Consider the following 20,957-nt stretch of genomic DNA (forward strand, 5'->3'; position numbering starts at 1 on the left):
TCCTTTTTCTAATTTATCTTTTATTTTTGGATTTTAATTAAAATGGCAAAACTCGAATCATATGTTTTTAAATTACTTATTTTAGATACAACAAATTTTTTAAAAGTGGATACAGGACAAAATGAGATGATTTTTTTCACATGAGTATGAAACAATTATAGTCCCTATCTCGAAATAATCTTTTACCTTTCTTTGTATATAATTATTAAAATGATAAAAATGTAATGATATATTATAGGAAAAAATCATATGTTTTATATTTATATTTTAAAAAATTATGTTTAAATGCTTACTTGTCTTAAAAAAAGTAAAATTATTAAAATAACTAGAAATAAAAATTAAATTAAAGCAGAGCGAAACAAGGTGAGATGGGATGGGGATGAATGCTTTTAATATATATGCTGTGATAGCGATTTTTCAGATTATACATTCCAAGTGGGGCGAGGCGGGTGGTGGAGTAAAGCATGTCAACTGTGGAGCGATGATGGATTTGACAACATTTAACCTGTCTTGCTCCATTGCATGATGCTTAATAGGGTCTTCTTTTTTTATTAAATCATCACAATCAATTTTGTATTGATACTGTTAGATCAACCAAATCGATTCATTTAAGTAATAAACCGAAACAATAAAATCTGCGGATTAAAGCCTGTAATCAATGTGCACAGTATCGCCCAATGAGGTCAATTGATCAAATGGGGTCTTTTAACCCACTTGAATTGGCATGATTAATGGAACACATGGAGAAGCCCATCCACTTGAAGCATTGGTGGCTTAGTGAAATACTTTAGTAAAACTAGAGTTACCATGGTGAATATTTGTAATCCTAAGGGATTAGATTGTATAGAGCTTAAATCCCTTCGAACTCTCATTTGTAGATAGGTTTTAATCTTGATTGTTGATGTAATTTAAATTGAGTTGTTGCATCAGAGAGATCTCAACTATAAATAAAGGTTTCCCCCTTCATTTGCAATCACTCAATGTTTTTTCACTCAAAGTTACTAAATATAATTGAGAGCATTTACTCAAACATACATTACTTTCTTGTGGTTTCTCTAGTTCTTTCATTGCTTCTTCACTTTTGTGTTTGCTTCCGCTAAGTTTTGGTGCCTTAGAGAATTTCCTTGTGATTTCTTACTTTTTGAGATTTAGGTGGACTTAGGCGAATTTAAAGCTAAGTTCTTGCCCAAGGTTGCACAGTTTGCCAGACTAAAGTTCTAGCCTTGTGACAGTTGGTATCAAGAGCTAGTGATTGGTAAGGCGTTAATTGAGATGGAGAAAGAAGTAAATAATCAAGAGCTCGTGACCGTTGGCATCACGAACTAGTGTTTGGGTAGGAAAGCTAGTAGATCAAGGGATATATTGTCAGGTTTGGAAGGTTGAGTGACCAACTTCAAGGAATTCATGGGTAGCATGAAGGAAACACTCAAAGTAGTTAAGGGACACACCACAGAGCTGGACTTAGTGAAAGAGTAACTCAAGGGATAGGTGGCAGAGGCTCTCAGTACTAGTGTGGACGCACTGCAAGGGGTTCTCAATACCTCTGTGGGTAAGTTGACAAAGAGAGGTGATACTCTTAAGGACGTGGTGACAAATTTGAAGGAACAAATTGAATATTTCAAGAAGGAGCTTGTTATCTGTAAAATTGCTTTAGGTAATGACGTGTTGGCTACGATACCCAAGCCTAAGGTCGATACCTTCAAGCCGAAAGAATTTAAGGGGATGAGATTCGAAATAGATGTGAATAACTTTTTATAAGGAATGGAATAAAACCTTCGTGCTAGAGGCATCAAAGATGCTGCTACTAAGGTAAATATTGCATCTATTGTAACAGCTCGATTTATGGGTCTAGTCAGAGCAGTGGTTTCGGGACCACAAATCCGAAGTTAAAATTCTTATTTTATTATTTTAATATCTACAGTATGATATTATAATTGTGTAAAAATTTCGTGAAGAAATTTTATCAATTGGGTGCTTAATTTGATAAAAAGGACTAAATCGCGTAAAGTGCGAAAGTTGCATTCTATATGTAAAGGTGTCTAATAGCTATATAATTTTAAATTGAAGGTCCTTATGTGATAAATAACCCATTATTGAGATATTGGATGTTATTGGAGTGGCATTTGGTGTAGTTATTAGGGTTATTAAAGGTTAAATGAGTAAAACGACATTATATGTTAAATTAAATAAAACAAATTGTGTCATCTTCTTTCACTATCCATCTTCACCAAAATTTCAACCTAAAATCAGCCATGGGAGAGCTTGTTATTCTGCCAAACTTTGAAGACAAATTGGTGAGTGGTTTTTGCTTGGTTTTTAATAATTTCTATATTTTTGATATCGTTGCTTCGTAATCTAGCTAACCCGTACCTCCGTTTCTAAAACTGTTAAAGATTTTTTGAATTTCCATTGTTGAATACTTGAGCTCTTTGATATTTTTTGATGAAATATGAATATTTTATGTTAGATTTTCATCTTTTATAAAGTGATTTTTGATAAAAATGTCAATTAGGGATTAAATTGTGAAATGTGGAAATTTAGTGGTTAAAATGTGAAATAAATTGAAAATATGGGCTTCTAGTGATATATGGAAAATTCAGCTAGCTTGGATTTGTGTTTAATTTCATAAAATTGTGATTTTATGTTATAAGGACTAAATTGTAAAAATGTGAAATTTTAGGGGCAAAAGTGTAAATATTCTTTAAGGTAAATTTTGGATTAAATTTAATTGAGAGATAATTAAATAAGCTTATTTTGATTATATTTAGATCGAGAAAAGTGAAATACGGATCTAGATTGGGGAAAAGATAAAGTATCGGACCAGTCAATTCGTTCCGTCGTTTTAGCAATCGAGGTAAGTTCGTGTAATCAAACTTTAGTGTATATTTAGGTAATTGATGAATGATAGTATGAATTTATTCATATAATCAATTTAATTATGGAGCTTAAATTAAACGTTCGATATAAGTAAAAATGTAGGATCGAATACAATCGTTTCGCAACGAAAGACGAATTGGCAGAAAAAACCATGGTTGGACCATGGCATTACATGATTTCGTATAAGACCATAGCTGGGCTATGACATCGATATATGAGACTTTGTGTAAGACCATATCTAGGATATGGCATCGATATATGTGATTACGTGTAAGACCATATCTGGAACATTGGCATCGATATATGATTCGTGTAAGACCATAGCTGGGCTATTGGCACCGATATGTGATAACATGTAAGACCATATGTGGGATATGGAATTGTATGTGATATACGAGACTTTCGAGTATCCTTAACGATTATGAATGGTTCGTCACGCAAAGTTAAGACAAGAATGAAAGTTCAATTGAATTAAGCAAAACAGGTACGTTCAGAACCTATGTGAGAGTTAAATGAAGGTAATTTAATGAGAATTATTAGTGTATAATTATATTTTATGCCAAAATGTGTTTATTTGGCTATAGTGAGGTATGAATTGAATGATATGTGTGATATGAGCAATGATTGTGTTAATTATATGAATATGGCACATTGAGTGAGAATTACAATTATTTAACGATAATTTACATGATTCTTTCGGCTAAATAAATGTGATGAATAATGGATCAAATAAAGTTATACATTGTTGCTTATGTATTTGTAAATGAGAATGAAGTGATAAGAAGTTTAAGAGGCATACGAGCTTTGAAAGGAATAAACTCGTGGAAATCTTGTTTGATCATATGCATGAATATGAGGTAGAATTGTGAAATCAAATGAGTTATATTATGACTTGATGCAATTACTTGTAATGTGGTTATTTAGTAATAAGAGTTATGATATTACAAGCTTACTAAGCTTTAATGCTTACCTGGTGTTATTTTTTTTATGTTTTACAGTGTTTGGGACGTTCGCTCGGGTTGGAAGTCGACAGAGATTGCATCACACTATCCAGCTAATAATTTCGGTATTTATATACTTTGTGACTTGGTTATATGGCATGTATATGCTATGGTTATTTTGGTTTACTATGGAAAGTGTATTTGGCCATATGGTTTGGCTTGTTTTAAGTATGTATTTGATTATTTTGTATAGGCTAGTTTTTAATATGTTTGGTTTTGATGATATGTATATATTCAGCCATGCAAAAATGGCATGATTATAATGCTAATGGTTGTGTAAATTTGATCATGGTATAAGCACATTTCTGTAAGTATGTCCCTTGACATGTATGAATGGTGTTCTGGTTATATGTCTTGGTTGAGTAATGATATGAATGACTTATAAATAGCTCATTTAGTAAGCTTGATACATGATTTAATTTGTATTTGTGATTGGTCTTGTGATTTGGGTTGGAATGGTTAAGTAGGCATATGTGGTATGCTTGTTTGAGTGAGTTTTTAGGTACAGCTCATGATGGAAATGGTATGAATTTTTGGAGGCTAATTTGATGATCAAATATAGGATTAAATGATTTAGTTGTGTATATGAAATTTTGGCATGGTACATAGTATATGAAATTGGCATGTTTAAATTGTAACAGCCCGATTTTGGGTCTAGTTGGAACAGTGTTTTCGGGACCACAAATTCGACGAGGAAAAATGTAATGGCCTGAATTTTTAGGGGTGTCGAAACGGTGATTCGAGATCACTAAATCCAAAAAATGAGTAGAAAATATTATTAATTTAGTGAGTATAAGTAAATGTGAAGTTAAGAAAATTTTTGAAATAGTGAATAGTGCACTAGAAATAAATATTAAAATAATTAGAATAAAAAACGAGGTATCGAGACCTCAGAGATTTTAAACCGAGCCATAAATATTTTTATAAATATTTATGGAGTGTTAAAAAGTTAGTATTAAATTTTCGTTAAGAAATTTTAAAGTTTCGATAATTAATTGAACAAAAATGACTAAATTGTAACAAATGCAAAATTATGGGAAATGATTAAATAGCTTAAATGATAAAAGGAAGAGGGCTTAAAAGGCAAATAGACCCAATGTCTGGACGTCAAAGGCATGAAATCAACAAGAAAGTAAGGAGAATTAAGGGCAAAATTGGAATACTACAAAATTACTTAATAAAGCTAGGATCAAAGTGGAATTATCTAGATTTCTCTTTATTTTTCTGCATTCTCATCAGCTAAAACACCATAGAAGGGTTTCCTTAAGTTGGTTTTTCATATTTTTACTGCAAGTAAGTTCAATTCTTGATTATTTCTTGAAATTTTTGTGTTTTTGTGACTTTTACAACTAGGCCCACTTGTTGAATTCATTAGTTTTTGATTCTATGAAAGAAGTTGAAAGTTGCTATGAATATGTGCTGGAAGTATATGATGATTTAGCATGGAATTAGAGCTTTAAATTGTTTCTATGCTGATTTTATTGAAAGAATTGAATAAAAAGTAAATATTTGGGACCTAATAGTAAAAGAGTTTGAAGTTAGGGTTTTATGAGGAAATTCTGAATTTCAATAGTTATGAATAACTTATAATGTCTAAGTAAAGTACTAATTGAGAAAAATTAGCTTAATTGAGGGGTTAATTAAACAATGACTGAATTGTATGAATTGTAAATTTTGAAATATAATAAATTTTGTGAGACAAGGTCAGAATAATTTCGGGTTCCCCTGTTCTGACTTTGGAAAATCATCAAAAATTTAAGAAAAATAATTAGGGGCTTAAATTTATATATTTAAAATCCTGAATAAGTCTATTTTCAAGAGAAACAAACGGAAACATCATCCGAATCCCGTAAGAGGAAATAATTATTTTTTAGTGAAGAAGGGTCGGAACTGTCTAATAGTGAAACAGGGGAGAATTTAAAGAATAAACTGTACTTATTGGCTAAGCCAAAAATTCTAAAACTTTTATGGTAAAAATATATATGAGTCTAGTTTCTGGGAAAATTAACGGATCTTAATTTGGAGTTTCGTAGCTCAAGATATAAATAATTTAGTGACTCTGACTCGGATAGACAGCTTTGAATTTACTTATAAGTAAATAGTGAAAATGTAGTTAATGTTATTTAAGTGTGTTATATACATTAAAGATGTGAAATAGAGAGGAGGAGGAGGAAAATTAGAAAATATATGAATGACTTGTGTATAAATCGGTCATATATTCGATCATAATCGATAAATGTTGAATTAGAAATGATGTAATGTTTTATTTCAAATAGTTACTATGAGATTGATGATGATCTGATTTTAGCTAAATTAAAAGCTAAAGCGATGTTTTCATTGCAAAATTAATAATTTTATAAATGTGTTAATGAATGGCATAATCGATAAATGTTGAGTTAAATGGTAAATACATATTAGTATTGAACTTAATGATATTGAATTGTATGAGAAGTAAATGGAAATTTCTATTGCTAGTGATATGATTTTAATTAAAAGAATTATTGTGATATTAAAATGTATATTGGATTGAGAAATTGATTTGAATTGTGAACATGAGAAATTATGAATTGAATGAAATGGAAATGAAGCATTGAATTGTTAAGACTTGTGAATTGCATGAATATAAATCGAGTCTCGTAGGCCCTATTTATTATGAATATAATATTTAGAGGATATATTGTGAAGAATTTATAAAAGCATGTTAAAAATTTAAAAGTTTTAATTTAGATGAAATTTTATAATATGGTTAAATACGTTTACAAGTGTATGTGTTCTAGCAATGCATCACACCCTATTCCGGCGACGGATACGGGTAAGGGGTGTTGCATTAATTCAGTTATTTTACTTAGAAAATTACTAAAGTTAGTCGAGTAAGTAGTGTATGGATTGGTTATACTTACAATTGAGATTCGATCATTTGGGTAATGCTTGTAGGCATTTGTATAATTTTGCCCATTTTGCAGCATAGTATAGTTCAACTTAAGCTAGTATGTGCTTGTACAAAGCTCATAACTAATATATTTGATATTAGTTAATATTATGAATTGATATGGCTAGTTGTGGCTTAAATATGCACACGTGGGAAAGCTTATAGAAAGGATGTATTGTTGTAAGCTAAGTATATGAAAGTGACATATGATTGATACTTATTTAGGTATCTAAATGCCTTATTATATAGTCATAAGGTTCGACTAATAGAATTATAATGTATATGTATTATGATATGATGTTTTATAATAGTAAAATATGTTTGGTTAGTTGGTTAAGTGGTACACATGTATGATTGTTATAGATTGATGACCATATGGTTTGAATTTGATAAATATAGAACTAGTTCAATTTGGTTTTTCGTAAGTTACCTTGATGAAAAATTTGATTTGGTAATCGGATTGAAATTGGTTGAATTTTGATATATGCTTTATTTGTGATACATGACTATTAAAGTATGATTGATTTGGATTGGCTTTATGATTCATATGTTCAAATTTAGTATAAATGATTTGTGGACATTCAAGTTTAATAATGTTATAATTGTATCTTGATAATTCGGTACATGAAAGTAAAATATGACTTTGATGTATGTTAGTTAATATTACTTATTGTATGTTTAGAAATGAATGACTGTTCTGAGCTGTATTTTGGTTGGTAATGCCTCGTAACCCTAATCTGGTGATGGATACGAGTTAGGGGTGTTACATCTATGTATTTTATTGATGTCGCTCTTTTATAGTGACATTGTAGGTCCACAAATGAGAAACTAGTTGGAGCCACAATTGGGACTTGGGAGGAGTTTCAAAAAGAATTCAATGGGCAATTTTACCCAAAATATGTCGAGGGTGAGGCTCAGGTTAAGTTGCGTCGACTTACGTAACAAGGCATAATCAGGGAGTATATGAAGGAGTTCAGTGGATCATGTTCTATGTTTTTTATTTGTGTGAGAAAAAGACATTTTTCTCCCTTATGGATAGGCTGAAACCTTGGGCTGAGCAACAATTGCAACGTCGAGCGGTCAAAGAACTTATCAAAGCAATGATTGTAGCAAAGTCCTTAATTAAGTTTGTTCCGAGGAAAGACAACTTCAAGTCTTCCAAGACCAATGAGACGGGTAATGTTGTGGGAGAAAAAGAATGACATGTTAAAAATGACAATGGTGAAAATGGTGGTAATGAGAAACCACATAATAAGAAGTGAATCTGGAAGGCCCCTGTATTATAGGGATTATATCAAATTAGTCTTTTCATAAATGTACAATTTAGTCAAAAAGAATCAAATAAGCCTTAATTGTAATAGAGTGATCTATCAAGTATAGTCACCTTTTCTAAAACCATTAGTTTGAAGTCATTTTCATTCTCTCTTCTTGATATGTCTTCTTGTTTTTTTTTAATTATTCTGAAGGATTATCTTCAATCCCAACCTTTATTTTTTAAATGTCTTCTTTTTGGTTATTATAAAAAATCATCTTCAATCACAATCAAATTGGAATCTTCATTCTTTTTAAAATTTTTGAGGTAACTAATAGTCCTTAAACTTCTTCAAGCTTTTGTAACACCCCTTAAATTTTACTGTATGGTAAACAACACTATTCTAAGAATCACTACAATGAATTTTTGAGAAAATTCAATAATGAGAAAATAAAGAGAATTTTTAGAAGGGACTATAATTATTTATTTTTGGAAATCAATGAAGTAAATTTGGTATGTGGAATTGTGAAAAAAATGACTAAACTGTAAAATTAAGAAAGTAAGAGAACTAAAGTATAAAGTAACTAATTTGAGAAATTATGGATTGATAATGATTTGTAAATATTAAGCCGACATGAGACATGTATTATCAAGGAAAAGCAAGTTTGGACTTAATTGAATAAAATGAAAAGTATAGGGCTCAAATTACAAACTTCTCATTTTGACTAGAATATAGGTAAAAGTATCATTTTCACCATTTATGGACTTATTTAAGGGATATATTTGAATTTTGATTTTTTGTTTGGATAACTGCTCATTGTTGTAAAGAAATTGTACAAATAAACAAAAAGAATAATATGATAAGTTTGCCATAATCGGATACTTTAGTCATTTATCAAGTACTTTACGATGGAAATATTATTTTATTGATATTTTTAATGTATGGAATTGATTTGAATTTTTATGATGATATGAGAGAAGATATAAAGTGTTAAGTGTCATATTTGGTATTAATTAAAGAGAAGTGATAAGAGAAGGGATAAAGGTACAATTTTACCATTAAAAATATATTTTGGGACTTATCATGAATATTTTAATGAAAATTATGGACTTTATTTTAATTGTGTTATTATGAGAAAATTTATGGTCATATATTTCGGATTTTTCATTCATGAATCAAGGTAGATTACTTGAGGTGAATCTAGGGAGGCTGGCAGGGGCCCCGACCTCCCCTAAAATGAAAAATTGTTGTTTTAGCCTTTTAGAAAATTTTAAAATTTTGAATTAATAAATATAAAATTGCACTTTGGTGCCTCCTAAAATTATAAAAATTTAATTTAATCTTTTAAAAATTATAAAGATATAGACTATTAAAAATTAAAATTTCATTTCGACTCTCCCTAATTTTTTTTTTTTTGGTTTCACCCATGTGGACTACCCATTTAAAAATTTGTTTGACTTTGACTAATCAAATTATGATTTTTTTTCCTCTCATGTGTCGTCCCTCTCTCCTTAAGAATTGAAAATATATGTCGAATAATATAAATATTAAAATTGCCTCAACCTACTGCAATTATCTAAGGAGTAACCACTTCCTCAAGCACTCATCTAATTTTTCTATAATTTTCAGTAACTTCAATAACTTCAAATATTTGTTGAGGTTTAGGATGAATATTGTGAAGTGTTTTTTTAGGGATAATGAATACAAAGCAATTTATGAGAAAAAATGGAATATTACAACAAACACCTAAAAACAGAAACAAATGTTGGCTAGAAAATATAAAAGTTCAACCCAATTGAGTCTTAGCTCGATTGGTATAGGTATGTTGACAATGCAGGAAGACGTGAGTTCGAGTGCGATGAAATGCATTATCCTCTTATTTATGGGTTGGGATAGGACTATGAGTAGTTCTAGATATTGTGTCAAAAAGAGCAGATATGATCAGAACTTATAATGAGATTGTTCAAAAAAAATTTAAATCACCTAATTTTATCGGGTGTTAGTATAAGTGGCATAAAACAAGTGAATAGAGTTAACAATTGAACCTGAATTTTAAATTTTAAAAAATACAAGTACTAAATTCCTAAAAATACAAAGACCAAGTTCTTAACTTTCAAAAAGTACAAGGACTATAACCACATTTTAACCTTTCATTAATTAAAGGTTTGTCAAAGTTGAAGCTTAATTCAATGATCTATGTTATAAAATATATCTTAACCCGGCCACCTTAAGCTTTTATTATGGTCTATTAATTTATGTTCACGACCACCTTCAACTTTTTTATGATCCACTAATTTACAATCATAAACTTAGACTTTCTTACAATCTATTGATTTACGATCATGACCTTTTACTTACGAGATTTTATTAATCTCACAGTCCGCTAATTTACGATCGAGATTTTATGAATCTCGCAATTCACTAATTTACGATCACAACCTTTAACTTTCTTATAATCCGCTAATTTACGATCACAACTTTTTACTTAAAGTTTACAATATTCTATAATACGATTCATAATTTCCTAAAACTATTTCTCTAATAATCTTTTAAATCTTGTACCACGCTATCAAACAACAAAATTTAGTCAATAAATTTTCAAGTTCAAACTTGCATTGTAAACCCTTAGTTACATGCATGCGTGTAAATTTATCTCAAAAGACTCAATTTATAACTCTTCTGAGACAAATTGTTATAAAATAATCTTAACCTGGCCCAAAATCCAATTCAAAATCCAAGCCGGAAGAAACCATCTTATATACATTTTTAAATACCCCTTTAATCCTCTTCACCCTAGCATCTTTTTCCTCCCTCTACCCCACCCGACCAGAAACTGTAACAACAATCTATATTGTAAACTGGGAATATCAAAATTGCTCTAATCATGCAAATAAGTTGTTAGTTTTAGTTGCCTTAAAACAACTTTTGTACCGATATTTATAAATTTATTTTTATTTTATCTATTATATACCAACAGAACTTTATGGTGTTCCAAGTAAAAACCCCAAGAAAAATGCAATCAAATGTCTGATCCAACTCCATCCCCAACCAATGGTTAAACCAAATCCTTCAGTTAGCAATTCCAGATTCAGACAAAACACACGACTGTGCTACGTTTTTCCCAACTCGACCACAATCACACTAATGTTGTCTTTGCTACCCCTAGACATTGCGAGCTCAACCAACACCGCTGCTGCTTCAGAAGCGCGGTTATGATTCAAAACATCAGCTGTTTTGCTCCTTATTTGGCCGTTCAGACATCGCCTTACCACTCGACACGCCACCTCATTCGATACCACATCCCAAAGTCCGTCACTAGCCAGTATCAGGAACTCGTCACCATTCGTTACCTCTCGTACGGTCACTTCCGGTTTGCATATCACAAAGGGTTTGAGGTACTGATCACCTGCATGCATTACATTCCAAATTACATTACATATGAATAGAATATTATGTATGTAATTGCAAGTATATTTGGTTACCTATGGATCTTGAAGTGGCCAGTACTCCAAGCACTCGATATCCATTCCAGTTTATGACCCTTCCACCAGCAGCTTCAACTCTCTCCAACTCATCAGGCCTGTCGGGCTTTGCAAAAACAAAGTGTCAATATGGGAGGCCACCACCACTACCTGCCCCTTTATCTTCGTCCTTAAACTCAGTATAATATGCTATTGAATAAATTTTTTTCATTCCAATAAAATCCGTAGGACCAAGTTCTATACTTATAAAAGCTGTACATCGCAATAATAACAGTTTGGAAGGAGCGACAATAGATAGTATATAAACATAATGATTAAGCATGCATCAATATAGGTCAAAGTAGAGGCAAAGAAAACAAGTGTAAAGAAAAAGGGGGCAAATTGAAAGAGTTGTAAAGTTAAATTAGTTTATAAATATAAGCATCATCCTTGATTACCCTAAAGGGATGGCGAGCTTAAGCCTCTTATTGCTAATTAGACATTTGTGGAAAACGAAGAGCTTCACTCTAGCTTTGAGATTCAGATACTTCCATTCATTTCCCATACATGTGAAGTCACACCTCCATTGAATTGAAGATTTCATGGTTTCATAGTTTCCAATTAAATCTTTAAGAATATTCTGCTTAAAAAGGTTCTTAAACATCAAGGGCTTGGCTTCCAACTCATCAAAACTCGCATTGAATTTCAATTTTGTTATCACAACATAGAGTCAAACTAAAACTTGTGACGGAGCATGGTATGTGTATATAATTTTAGAAAAACAATAGAAATATGTGTTACCTTGTGATCAAAAGACAAGGGCATAGCAACGCCGCCCCTCGATAAAACAGCTCTTGAATCCCCGCAATTGGCCACTACTACCTTTCCGTTACCAACCACCGCCACAACCGCCGTTGACCCCACCATCTCCTCGGCCATCCTCCCTTTATTCACCTCTTCATCCATCTTCTCAAAGCATCTATCCATTGTTCTTCCCCAATCAATCCCACTCCCACTTCCTTCCTCTACTATTTCCTCCACCAACAGTTTATGCAACCTTTCTTTACACTCCTCCGCCACCCTGGACCCGCCGTGCCCATCATAAACTCCATAAAAATCAAACTTTTCCCCTCCTTTCGCCATAAACCCTAACTCTACTTTCACTGCATCTTCCATTTCACATCTCCGACCGATAACTGAAAGCAACCCATGAGACGTGCAGGTTGAGGTTGACGCATCATCGTTTTTCATGCAAGTTTTCTCTCCAAAACCAGCTAAAACGATGCCGTTCTCCGCCGAAGTTGATTGATTTGATGATGGAGAGGACAATGAAAGCGATATTTCCGTTAAACCGTGGCTTGGTTTTGATCCATGAAGAAGATCATCCTGGTCTTTATTGCCGTTGTTGCTGTTTTCTGTGATGGTTATATTCATCATCGTCTCAAATGTATACTTCAACCTTCTAATTTCCAGCCTCCTCCGGCGAGCATCCTTGGTCCTGATGACAGTAAGACGGCTGACTTCGCCGGGATCTGACGTCATTCTCCGAGGATATTTGGTCGATAGAGATTGAAGCTTCGGTATTTTGTCCCTCTTCATTGCAGTTCATTTATTTTTCTTCTTTTTCTGCATGGAATCGAAAGGCAAGGCGACAACTGGAGAACACAAAAATAAAAGTAAGTTGGGTGAAAAAGCATTGAATATGGGCCGTTGGATTTTCTGCGATGGGATGGGTGGTAGCCACATGGGGATTTATGTACCACTGAATGGGATTTTTCAAGCGAGAGACGTGGACGGTGTAGATTTCGGATGGAAACACGTGGAGGTTGGACCTTACGGTTAGCGATTCGGTCTGGGGCCCACCGGTGATCTCTAGAAATCGTATTACGTGGCGTCTCGTTCGTGATTAATGTGATTTTGTCTGACAAGGAATGTTGACCTTAGGGGACACGTGGTGGACTGTGGTCGGTAACTTGTGGGATTTGGTGCTCGAACATTGGGCCATGTCGTGTCGTGTCCAAATCTAGCACAGCAGTTAAAAATTGAAAAATATCAGATTGATTAGAGTTAAATTACCGATGATAAAGACGAAAGCATGACTTATTTTACGACACGTATTTGCTGTAATTATAGATCTCCCTTTCTTTTTATTTTTTAACACTTCACAAACTCCCAAAGTCAGTAATATATACGAGGTGGTGTAATGGTATAATTTAAATTCGAGTTGTATTAATCGTATTATTGTCAATATTTTATTTTTATTTTTATTTAAAAAAATAAACAATAATAAAACCTAATAACCATGCAAAATGAAAATTCATTTAGGTTTCAAACTTACTGTATTATTTTAATTTGAATCAATCTTATTATAAGTTTTAATCATATTTGTTTTTTATACAATGTCTAGAACTACTTAAAATTTCTCCCCATCTCATAAATAGGAGGATAATGTGTTTTAACGCACTCAAATCCACGTCCTCTTACATTAATAATAATATCGATATTAATCGACTTAAGACTCTACAAATAATTTTTTAATTCATTTTTGAGATTCTAGAAGGATTAAGTTCTAGTAATACAAAACAAAACAAAAAAGTATAGAAAAAATATAAATAGCTCCAAATAACATAAGACTAGAGGTCGCAAATAGACAGGCTCAAGCGGGTTTGGATTTCATCACATTCATATTTTTTAAATTCAATTTTTTTTTTTTTAGATTTTGATCAACTCAGGCTTGGATCTTTTTTTCGAACTTACGTTTCGATCGAGTTGGGTGAGTTCTGAAAGGTTCAAATAATTTTGAATTTTCTAAGTTATAAATATTTTAATTTAGAATGTAATAATTCATTTTAATTTTATACAATGACAGCAAAATTTAAATTTATCTTATAAAAATATAAATTATATATATACATAATAGAGTTCTTTTATATAAAATAATTAAAATACTTATTGCATGTAAAATAAATTTATTCAATGATATATATGAATGGATAAAAAATATATTTTATTATTTATTATTATATTATATTGACAATTGAATAAATTTTAATCTTTTTTATTGAATTTATAAACCTAATATTGATATTCTAAAATATTTATTTTCAAACCCAAATATATTATACTAAACTCAAACCCAAATAAAATATCAATTATTACCCAAACTCAAAATAAACTACTCATAGCTTAAATCTCTAGTCAAAAATAACAAAATTAAACTCAATACCCAAATACAATTTCTAAAAGTTAAAACCCAATTCAAAATCTAATATAATAAAAATAATAATTTTTTAAGATATTAATTTTTTAATAATATTTTATGTATTGTAGTTATAAACATGTATTGGAGCACCAGGAAATTGATGTGTGACCAAAATACACACAGTAGCCCGTTATAGATCGGCGATCATCAAAATTTAGCCCCCAGTTAGCATCAGCATAACTGACTAAAGACAGTCATGTAGATGGACGACAAACAATCACATAATCCAAAGTACCACATAAATATCGCAAGACTCACTTTAATGCAACCATATGGACAGTAGTAGGTTCATGCATGAACTGACATATACGATTTACTGCGTAGGCAATATTAGACCAAGTCAGCACTATCTACTTTAAAGCACCTGCAAGACTTCTGTATTCAGTGGGATCATGCAGATGATCCCTGTAGTCCTTAGACATAGTGGACGAGCTAATCATTGGAGTATGAACATTCTTTACATGAGAAATAGTGGAGATCATCCATATATTTAGGTGAGAATTCCTTATTCAACTGTTGAACAAAGCTACTTATACAGTTAGGCATGCTTCCAGTAATGATAATATCATCCACATACACAAGAATATAAAGAGTGGAGTCATGTGTACCTCTAACAAATAGAGATGCATCAGATTTGGAGAAAAAAACCAACAGAAAGGAGAAAGCACTTCAATTTATCAAACCAAGCATCCAGAGCTTGACGTAGTCCATACAAAGCTTTTTTCATATGACAGACCAAAGGTTTGCCATTTAGACCATACTGAACATACCTCGGAGGTTGCTGCATAAATACTTCATCATCAAGATCACTATTTAAAAAAGTATTATTTATATCTACCTATCGAAGCTACTAACCCTTGGAAACAACAACGGATAGTATGATACGAATAGTAGCAGGTTTGACTATCGGACTAAACATTTCCTTGAAATCGCACCTAGGTACTTGAGAACATCATTTAGCTACTAACCGAGCCTTACACCGGGTGATAGTGCCATTAGGATTCTTTATTTTGAACAACCATTTGCATCCGATCACTTTGCGATTAATTGGTAATGAAACAAGTTCCCAAGTGGAATTATTAATAAGAGCATCATACTCATCTTGGGCAGTGGCACATCATTCGTTAGTAGAAAAGGCTTCCTCAATTGTATGAGGCTCGACAACTTCAACCGACAGAGCCTTGGGCTTAAAAATTCCAGCCTTAAATCGAATGACAATCAAATGAGTATTTATCAGTGGCAAAGGAGATGATAAGATGATAAAAGATAACTGAGTATCGAAAGCAGTCGTGTTTGGATTGAAAATACCATTGTCACTGGATAGAGAATGTGGCTTATGGTCAGAACCTAGATCAGCCTAAGGAATGTCTGTGACAGAAGGTGAGTGACACATAATAGGTGGTAATGACTCAGGAGGTTGAGCAGACGAGGATGCCATGGGTCGAAAAGTGACAGCTTTAACAAGAGGAACATATGTCGATGAGAGTGAGAGACTGGACGAAGAAGTGAAACTTCCAGAAGCAGATGTAGGAGACAGAAACCGTTGTTCATCAAATACAACATTTCGAGAAATGGCGATCTTACCATTCGGTGTGAGACACTAATATCATTTATGTTATGAACTATATCCCAAAAACGTACAGGGTTGAGAATGAAAATCCAACTTGTGACATAGAAAAATATACAGATACGAGAAATAGCAACACTCGAATACTCGTAGATGATCATATGTGGAATCATGTCTATGAAGAACCTTTTACGGAGACTCCCCTTTCAGCACCATGGTAGGAAGACGATTGTTGAGGTGAACAGCACAACAAAATACATAGCCCCAATAGTCCATAAGCAGATTTACTTGGGCCAAAAGTGTGATACCTATATCGACAATATACCGATGTTTGCGTTCAGACTCTTCATTTTGTTCAGGCATATGTGGACAAGATAGACTATAGATTATCCATTGAGCTGCCAAAATAGACGTGAAAGCTCGATACTCACTGTCCCAATCACTCTGAAACTGTTTGATATGTTTCTTAAACTAGGTTTTGACTAACTGTTGAAACTGAACAAAACAATCCATTGCCTGTGACTTTTGGTAAAATAAGATAAATCCAAGTAAACCAAGTGCACATGTCAACAAACGATACAGAATACCGATTACATCCACAATCAACTGACGTAGGCCCCCAAAGATCAGAGACAACCAAGGCAAACAGATTATTGTATTCAGTAGTAGAGTTTGAAAAGGGCAATTTATGAGACTTCCTTTTCTGACATGCAGTACAAACATTATCAAGACAAAATTTATTTGAAGCAACATTACATTTATCTAAAACAGATTTAACAATAGAAGCAAAGGGATGACCAAGACGCATGTTCCACAAAGTAAAATTATCACAACTATCAGACCGAGCTTGAAGTCTAATGTTGGCAATAGAAGGAGCCACAACAGACTGAGTAGACACAACCGATGGAGAAAATGATATAACCCATCACGAATATGACCCCTCAGTAAAATTTCTCGAGTCTTGATGTCCTTGACAACACAATAAGTAGGATAAAATTAAAAAATACGTTATTATCAGTGGCAAACTAAGACACGGACAGAAGATTCTTCTGTATAGTCGGTACACACAAAATATTAGATAATCGAAGCAATTTATATTGTGTAAAAAATACTAAATTCCCAGTAGACGAGATCCTGGTGGGAGTCTCGTCACCCATTAAGAGAGAGGATGTACCTGAGTAAAGTGTAGACTCATTCAATGCAGAAGCATAGCAACAGACATGGTGTGTGACCCCTGAACCTAGATACCAAAATGCAATTCCAACGGGCATAGGGATATACGAATCAGTACCATCAAGGTTGGACCCAAATTGAGTGGCATGAATATTAGATCCAGTAAAATTGGATACATCAGACGCATACAAATCGGGTAGACGATGGAGCCCAATGCACGAATTTGACCCAGTGTAAACACGAGCCCGTGGTTTGGTTCGCCAAGGAATAGAAAGCCTAGAGGTATTATAAGCACCGTCACCGAAAGGCCCAAGTTTACTTCCACACCTAAGAGAATTATCAAACTCCACACAATTGGATGTTGGCCCATATGAAAATTTATTTGCCTACGGCCCACAGTCATGGTTTGGACCAGAAGGCCTGTCACGCACGGGCAGCCCAGAAAAAGTGCCATAAACATTTGGCCTCACAGCAGTAGGCCCAAACCCAGCAGTATGCGGTCTAAAATAGGAATCCTACTCAGGCACTAAATGAGAAGGATACTGCCCAGCCCAATATTCAATCCTGACCCAGCCGTGTGCCTAAACCAATCACCAAGACCAACAAATGGGTTAGAAGGCCTAGTGGACCACCTAGGCAAGTGAGGCGCGGCGCAAAACTCATCGCCAGAAACGAGAGCATTTGGCATTGTTGAGGGGCCATCAAACCCACCAGAAACCTGCGTCGAAAATGATATTCCAGCAGCCGAACCTTGAGCCACACAACCGACCGGAGTTGAAGCCCGAGCCACCAATGACTAGACGACATAACCACGGTTATAACGATAATAGCATCGCTAGGCTAAATGCCCAAATTTACTACAGATCTAGCATTGTATTCGAGAACGAAACCCTCTGTCTCGACCACCAGACGGAGGACGGCCACAACGGACAGATGCCACCATCAGTGGCAATGGAACAGATTCAACAAAATTGGCATGAATCAACACCTCCTCTGGAATCACACGCATCTGCCAATTATCATATTCGGGAAGCACATCAACGAGATGGTGAAACGGTAACGGTTCTGACGAGAACGATGCTAACGTAATCACGGTATCAAATTTTGGAGGTAGACCTACAAGAACAATTTCAACCTTTTTCGCCTTCGAGATCCGAGAACCAGAGGCCTCGATCAAGGCACATGTATTTTGTATTTTTACTACATATTCAATGATAGTTAGAGTACCTTTTTTAAGGGAATACAGTTCATGACGAATACGTGACAACTTCGCACCGGTTACTGCTGCAAAGAGGGGAGTGGCAGTATTCCAAAAATCACTTGCCGTTCGAACATCTATAAATGAAGATAACAATGAAGGATGAATGGTGGAAAGTAACCAGAAGGCAAGCAGCCGATCCTATTGAAGAAACGCCGAGGCATCCGGATTTGAAACTAGAGAGCCGTCAGGCAATTGCACAAAACGTGGCAGAGCAAACAACGTCCCCTCCAAAAGAGACTGGTCAGTTCGTAACCTTCAACGATCAGCCTAATATTTTGTTTCCACTGAACAAAACTTCCATTATCCAGTTTAACAGTGTCATAGCGAGGAAAAGAGTGAACAAGTCGAGCAGCAGTGAACGCCGGACATCCATGCTTAATAGATGCAGAGTCAGCCGAAGCAGTGGTGGTCATGAGAACTAATGACGATCAAGTTTCCAGCACCAAGGTGACTGATACCATGTAAATATCTATAGTAAGCTTGAATAAAACTGTATTGAGTATTGAATGAGTATTATGTATTTTTTCACTTCAGTATATCGCTAGTATTTATAGAGTACATGAGTAATTGTTGCTTAGTAACTAGTGCTAATAGCATAACTACTTGAATAACAAACTTTCAGCTAATAGACTAATAGAGTTTAGGGCTAACAGACTCTTTTCCTATACACTAACAGGCTTAAAAGGATCCAGACACAATATCTTATTTTAAATTATGTAAAATAGTAGAAATTGTGTTAGGGTTTTACACTGTCATATTAATATATTTCCATGAGTCTGGTACAGTAGGGCTACAAATAAATCTAAGGGTGATTTATGATGACACTTTCACAATAGCTATGTTAGGCTTTTGGGTCAAGTTCAAGGAGATTCAGCTATATGTTTAACATGAAGTGAATAACCTTAAAATTGTAGGTGATATGTTACTGTTGACTACAGGGGAAAGTGATGTTGAAAGAGTAGAAGTTGATAGAAAGGATGATGTTGAAGGGGTAAAAGTTGATGGGGAGGGTGATGTTGATGGGAAGGGTAATGTTGATGGGGTAGATTTAGATGGGGAAGGTGTTGTAGAAGGGGTACAAGTTGTTGGGGAATGTGATGTTGAAAGGGTAGAAGCTGATGGGTAGGGTGATGTAGAAGGCGTACGAACTTATGAAGAGGGTGATGTAGAAGGTGTAAAAGTTGAGGCAAATGAGTATGGTGGTGGGGAAAGTGGTGGGCAAGTTAGTTTAGGATCAACTATTAGAGAAGATAATGATAGTGGTTGTGGATAATTTGTTGTAATCAAAATGCTGTTGATTTTGCAACATTAGATGGAGTCGACAAAGTTGCTGCTGCAGTTAGTGGAGAAGAGGAGAATGGGAATAAGACTGAGGTATGGGACTCAGATGAACATGGCAGCTAGGTTGGGTTCGATGAAGATGAAAAACATGAAGATGTGAGAGAAGGAGAAGCAAGTTTCCCTTATACAATGACCGGTCTGATCCATTAAAATTTAGTTTGGAGCATGAGCCAATGGGAAGGACTCCGCTGCAGTGAAGGCTAAACATCATCGAAATAGTAACGCTTTTGACAACCCCAATTCTAACGCTTCCTGCAAAATGTTCACTCAATTTTGTAGGCAGTGAACTGCAGGCCCAAGCTGTTGCCCCTTTTTTATTTTAAGGAACTATCTAGTTGTTCACTTAAATTCGAGTAATATAAGAACAGAAATAACATTTCTTCTAAATGAGATGAGAGATGCATGTTAGTGGTTAGTATTGCGGTAGCCATATGATTTGCATTGTTTCACTGACAAATACACAAGGCTGCCTTTGCATTGCCTTCGCATTGCCTTCGCATTGCCTTCGCATTGCCTTCATTCTTAAAGGGGGAGGTGACGCTACAGTGCGACTCTGCAACCAAAACACCAGGAATATGAATCTCCCCCAACCAAATATTTACAGCAATCTCGATTGTTTCTGTTGAAATGAAAATACTACCATCTGGGGAAATCAGCAGTAAATAAATGGTTCTCCACATGCAGGAGCAGCCGAAGTCAGTTTGCCTGCATGTTTATTACAGATTTTAGTAAGTGTAGGACCTGTTGTTTTGGAGCACAGTAGTTGCTGAAAATTGCTTTGTTGGCGCATTTATGAACCCTTTGCTTTATGCAGCTTCCTTTTGCAAAAGTT

At 34.1% G+C, this 20,957-nt stretch overlaps 1 protein-coding gene and 2 long non-coding RNA genes across 3 annotated transcripts; 2 read left to right on the forward strand and 1 right to left on the reverse strand.

Annotated features, from left to right (window-relative positions):
- The first annotated feature begins 2,767 nt into the window (after nucleotides 1-2,767).
- Nucleotides 2,768-4,197, forward strand: LOC121216200 (uncharacterized). Its single transcript, XR_005912300.1, has 2 exons — nucleotides 2,768-2,854; nucleotides 3,876-4,197. It is a non-coding gene; the product is annotated as an uncharacterized lncRNA (long non-coding RNA).
- A 6,799-nt stretch (nucleotides 4,198-10,996) lies between these two features.
- On the reverse strand, nucleotides 10,997-13,242 carry LOC107937605 (protein phosphatase 2C 51). The gene is made up of 3 exons (XM_016870522.2): nucleotides 12,323-13,242; nucleotides 11,543-11,648; nucleotides 10,997-11,466 (listed from the first exon to the last, which is right to left on the reverse strand). Exons 1-3 carry the CDS (start codon nucleotides 13,118-13,120, stop codon nucleotides 11,171-11,173), a joined length of 1,200 nt encoding a protein of 399 aa, XP_016726011.1. The 5' UTR covers nucleotides 13,121-13,242; the 3' UTR covers nucleotides 10,997-11,170.
- Nucleotides 13,243-18,148: 4,906 nt separating this feature from the next.
- On the forward strand, nucleotides 18,149-20,777 carry LOC107937620 (uncharacterized). The gene is made up of 2 exons (XR_005912301.1): nucleotides 18,149-19,024; nucleotides 19,093-20,777. It is a non-coding gene; the product is annotated as an uncharacterized lncRNA (long non-coding RNA).
- The last annotated feature ends 180 nt before the right edge of the window (nucleotides 20,778-20,957 follow it).

Source organism: Gossypium hirsutum, chromosome D04, assembly GCF_007990345.1.
Source record: "Gossypium hirsutum isolate 1008001.06 chromosome D04, Gossypium_hirsutum_v2.1, whole genome shotgun sequence".
Lineage (NCBI taxonomy): Eukaryota > Viridiplantae > Streptophyta > Magnoliopsida > Malvales > Malvaceae > Gossypium > Gossypium hirsutum.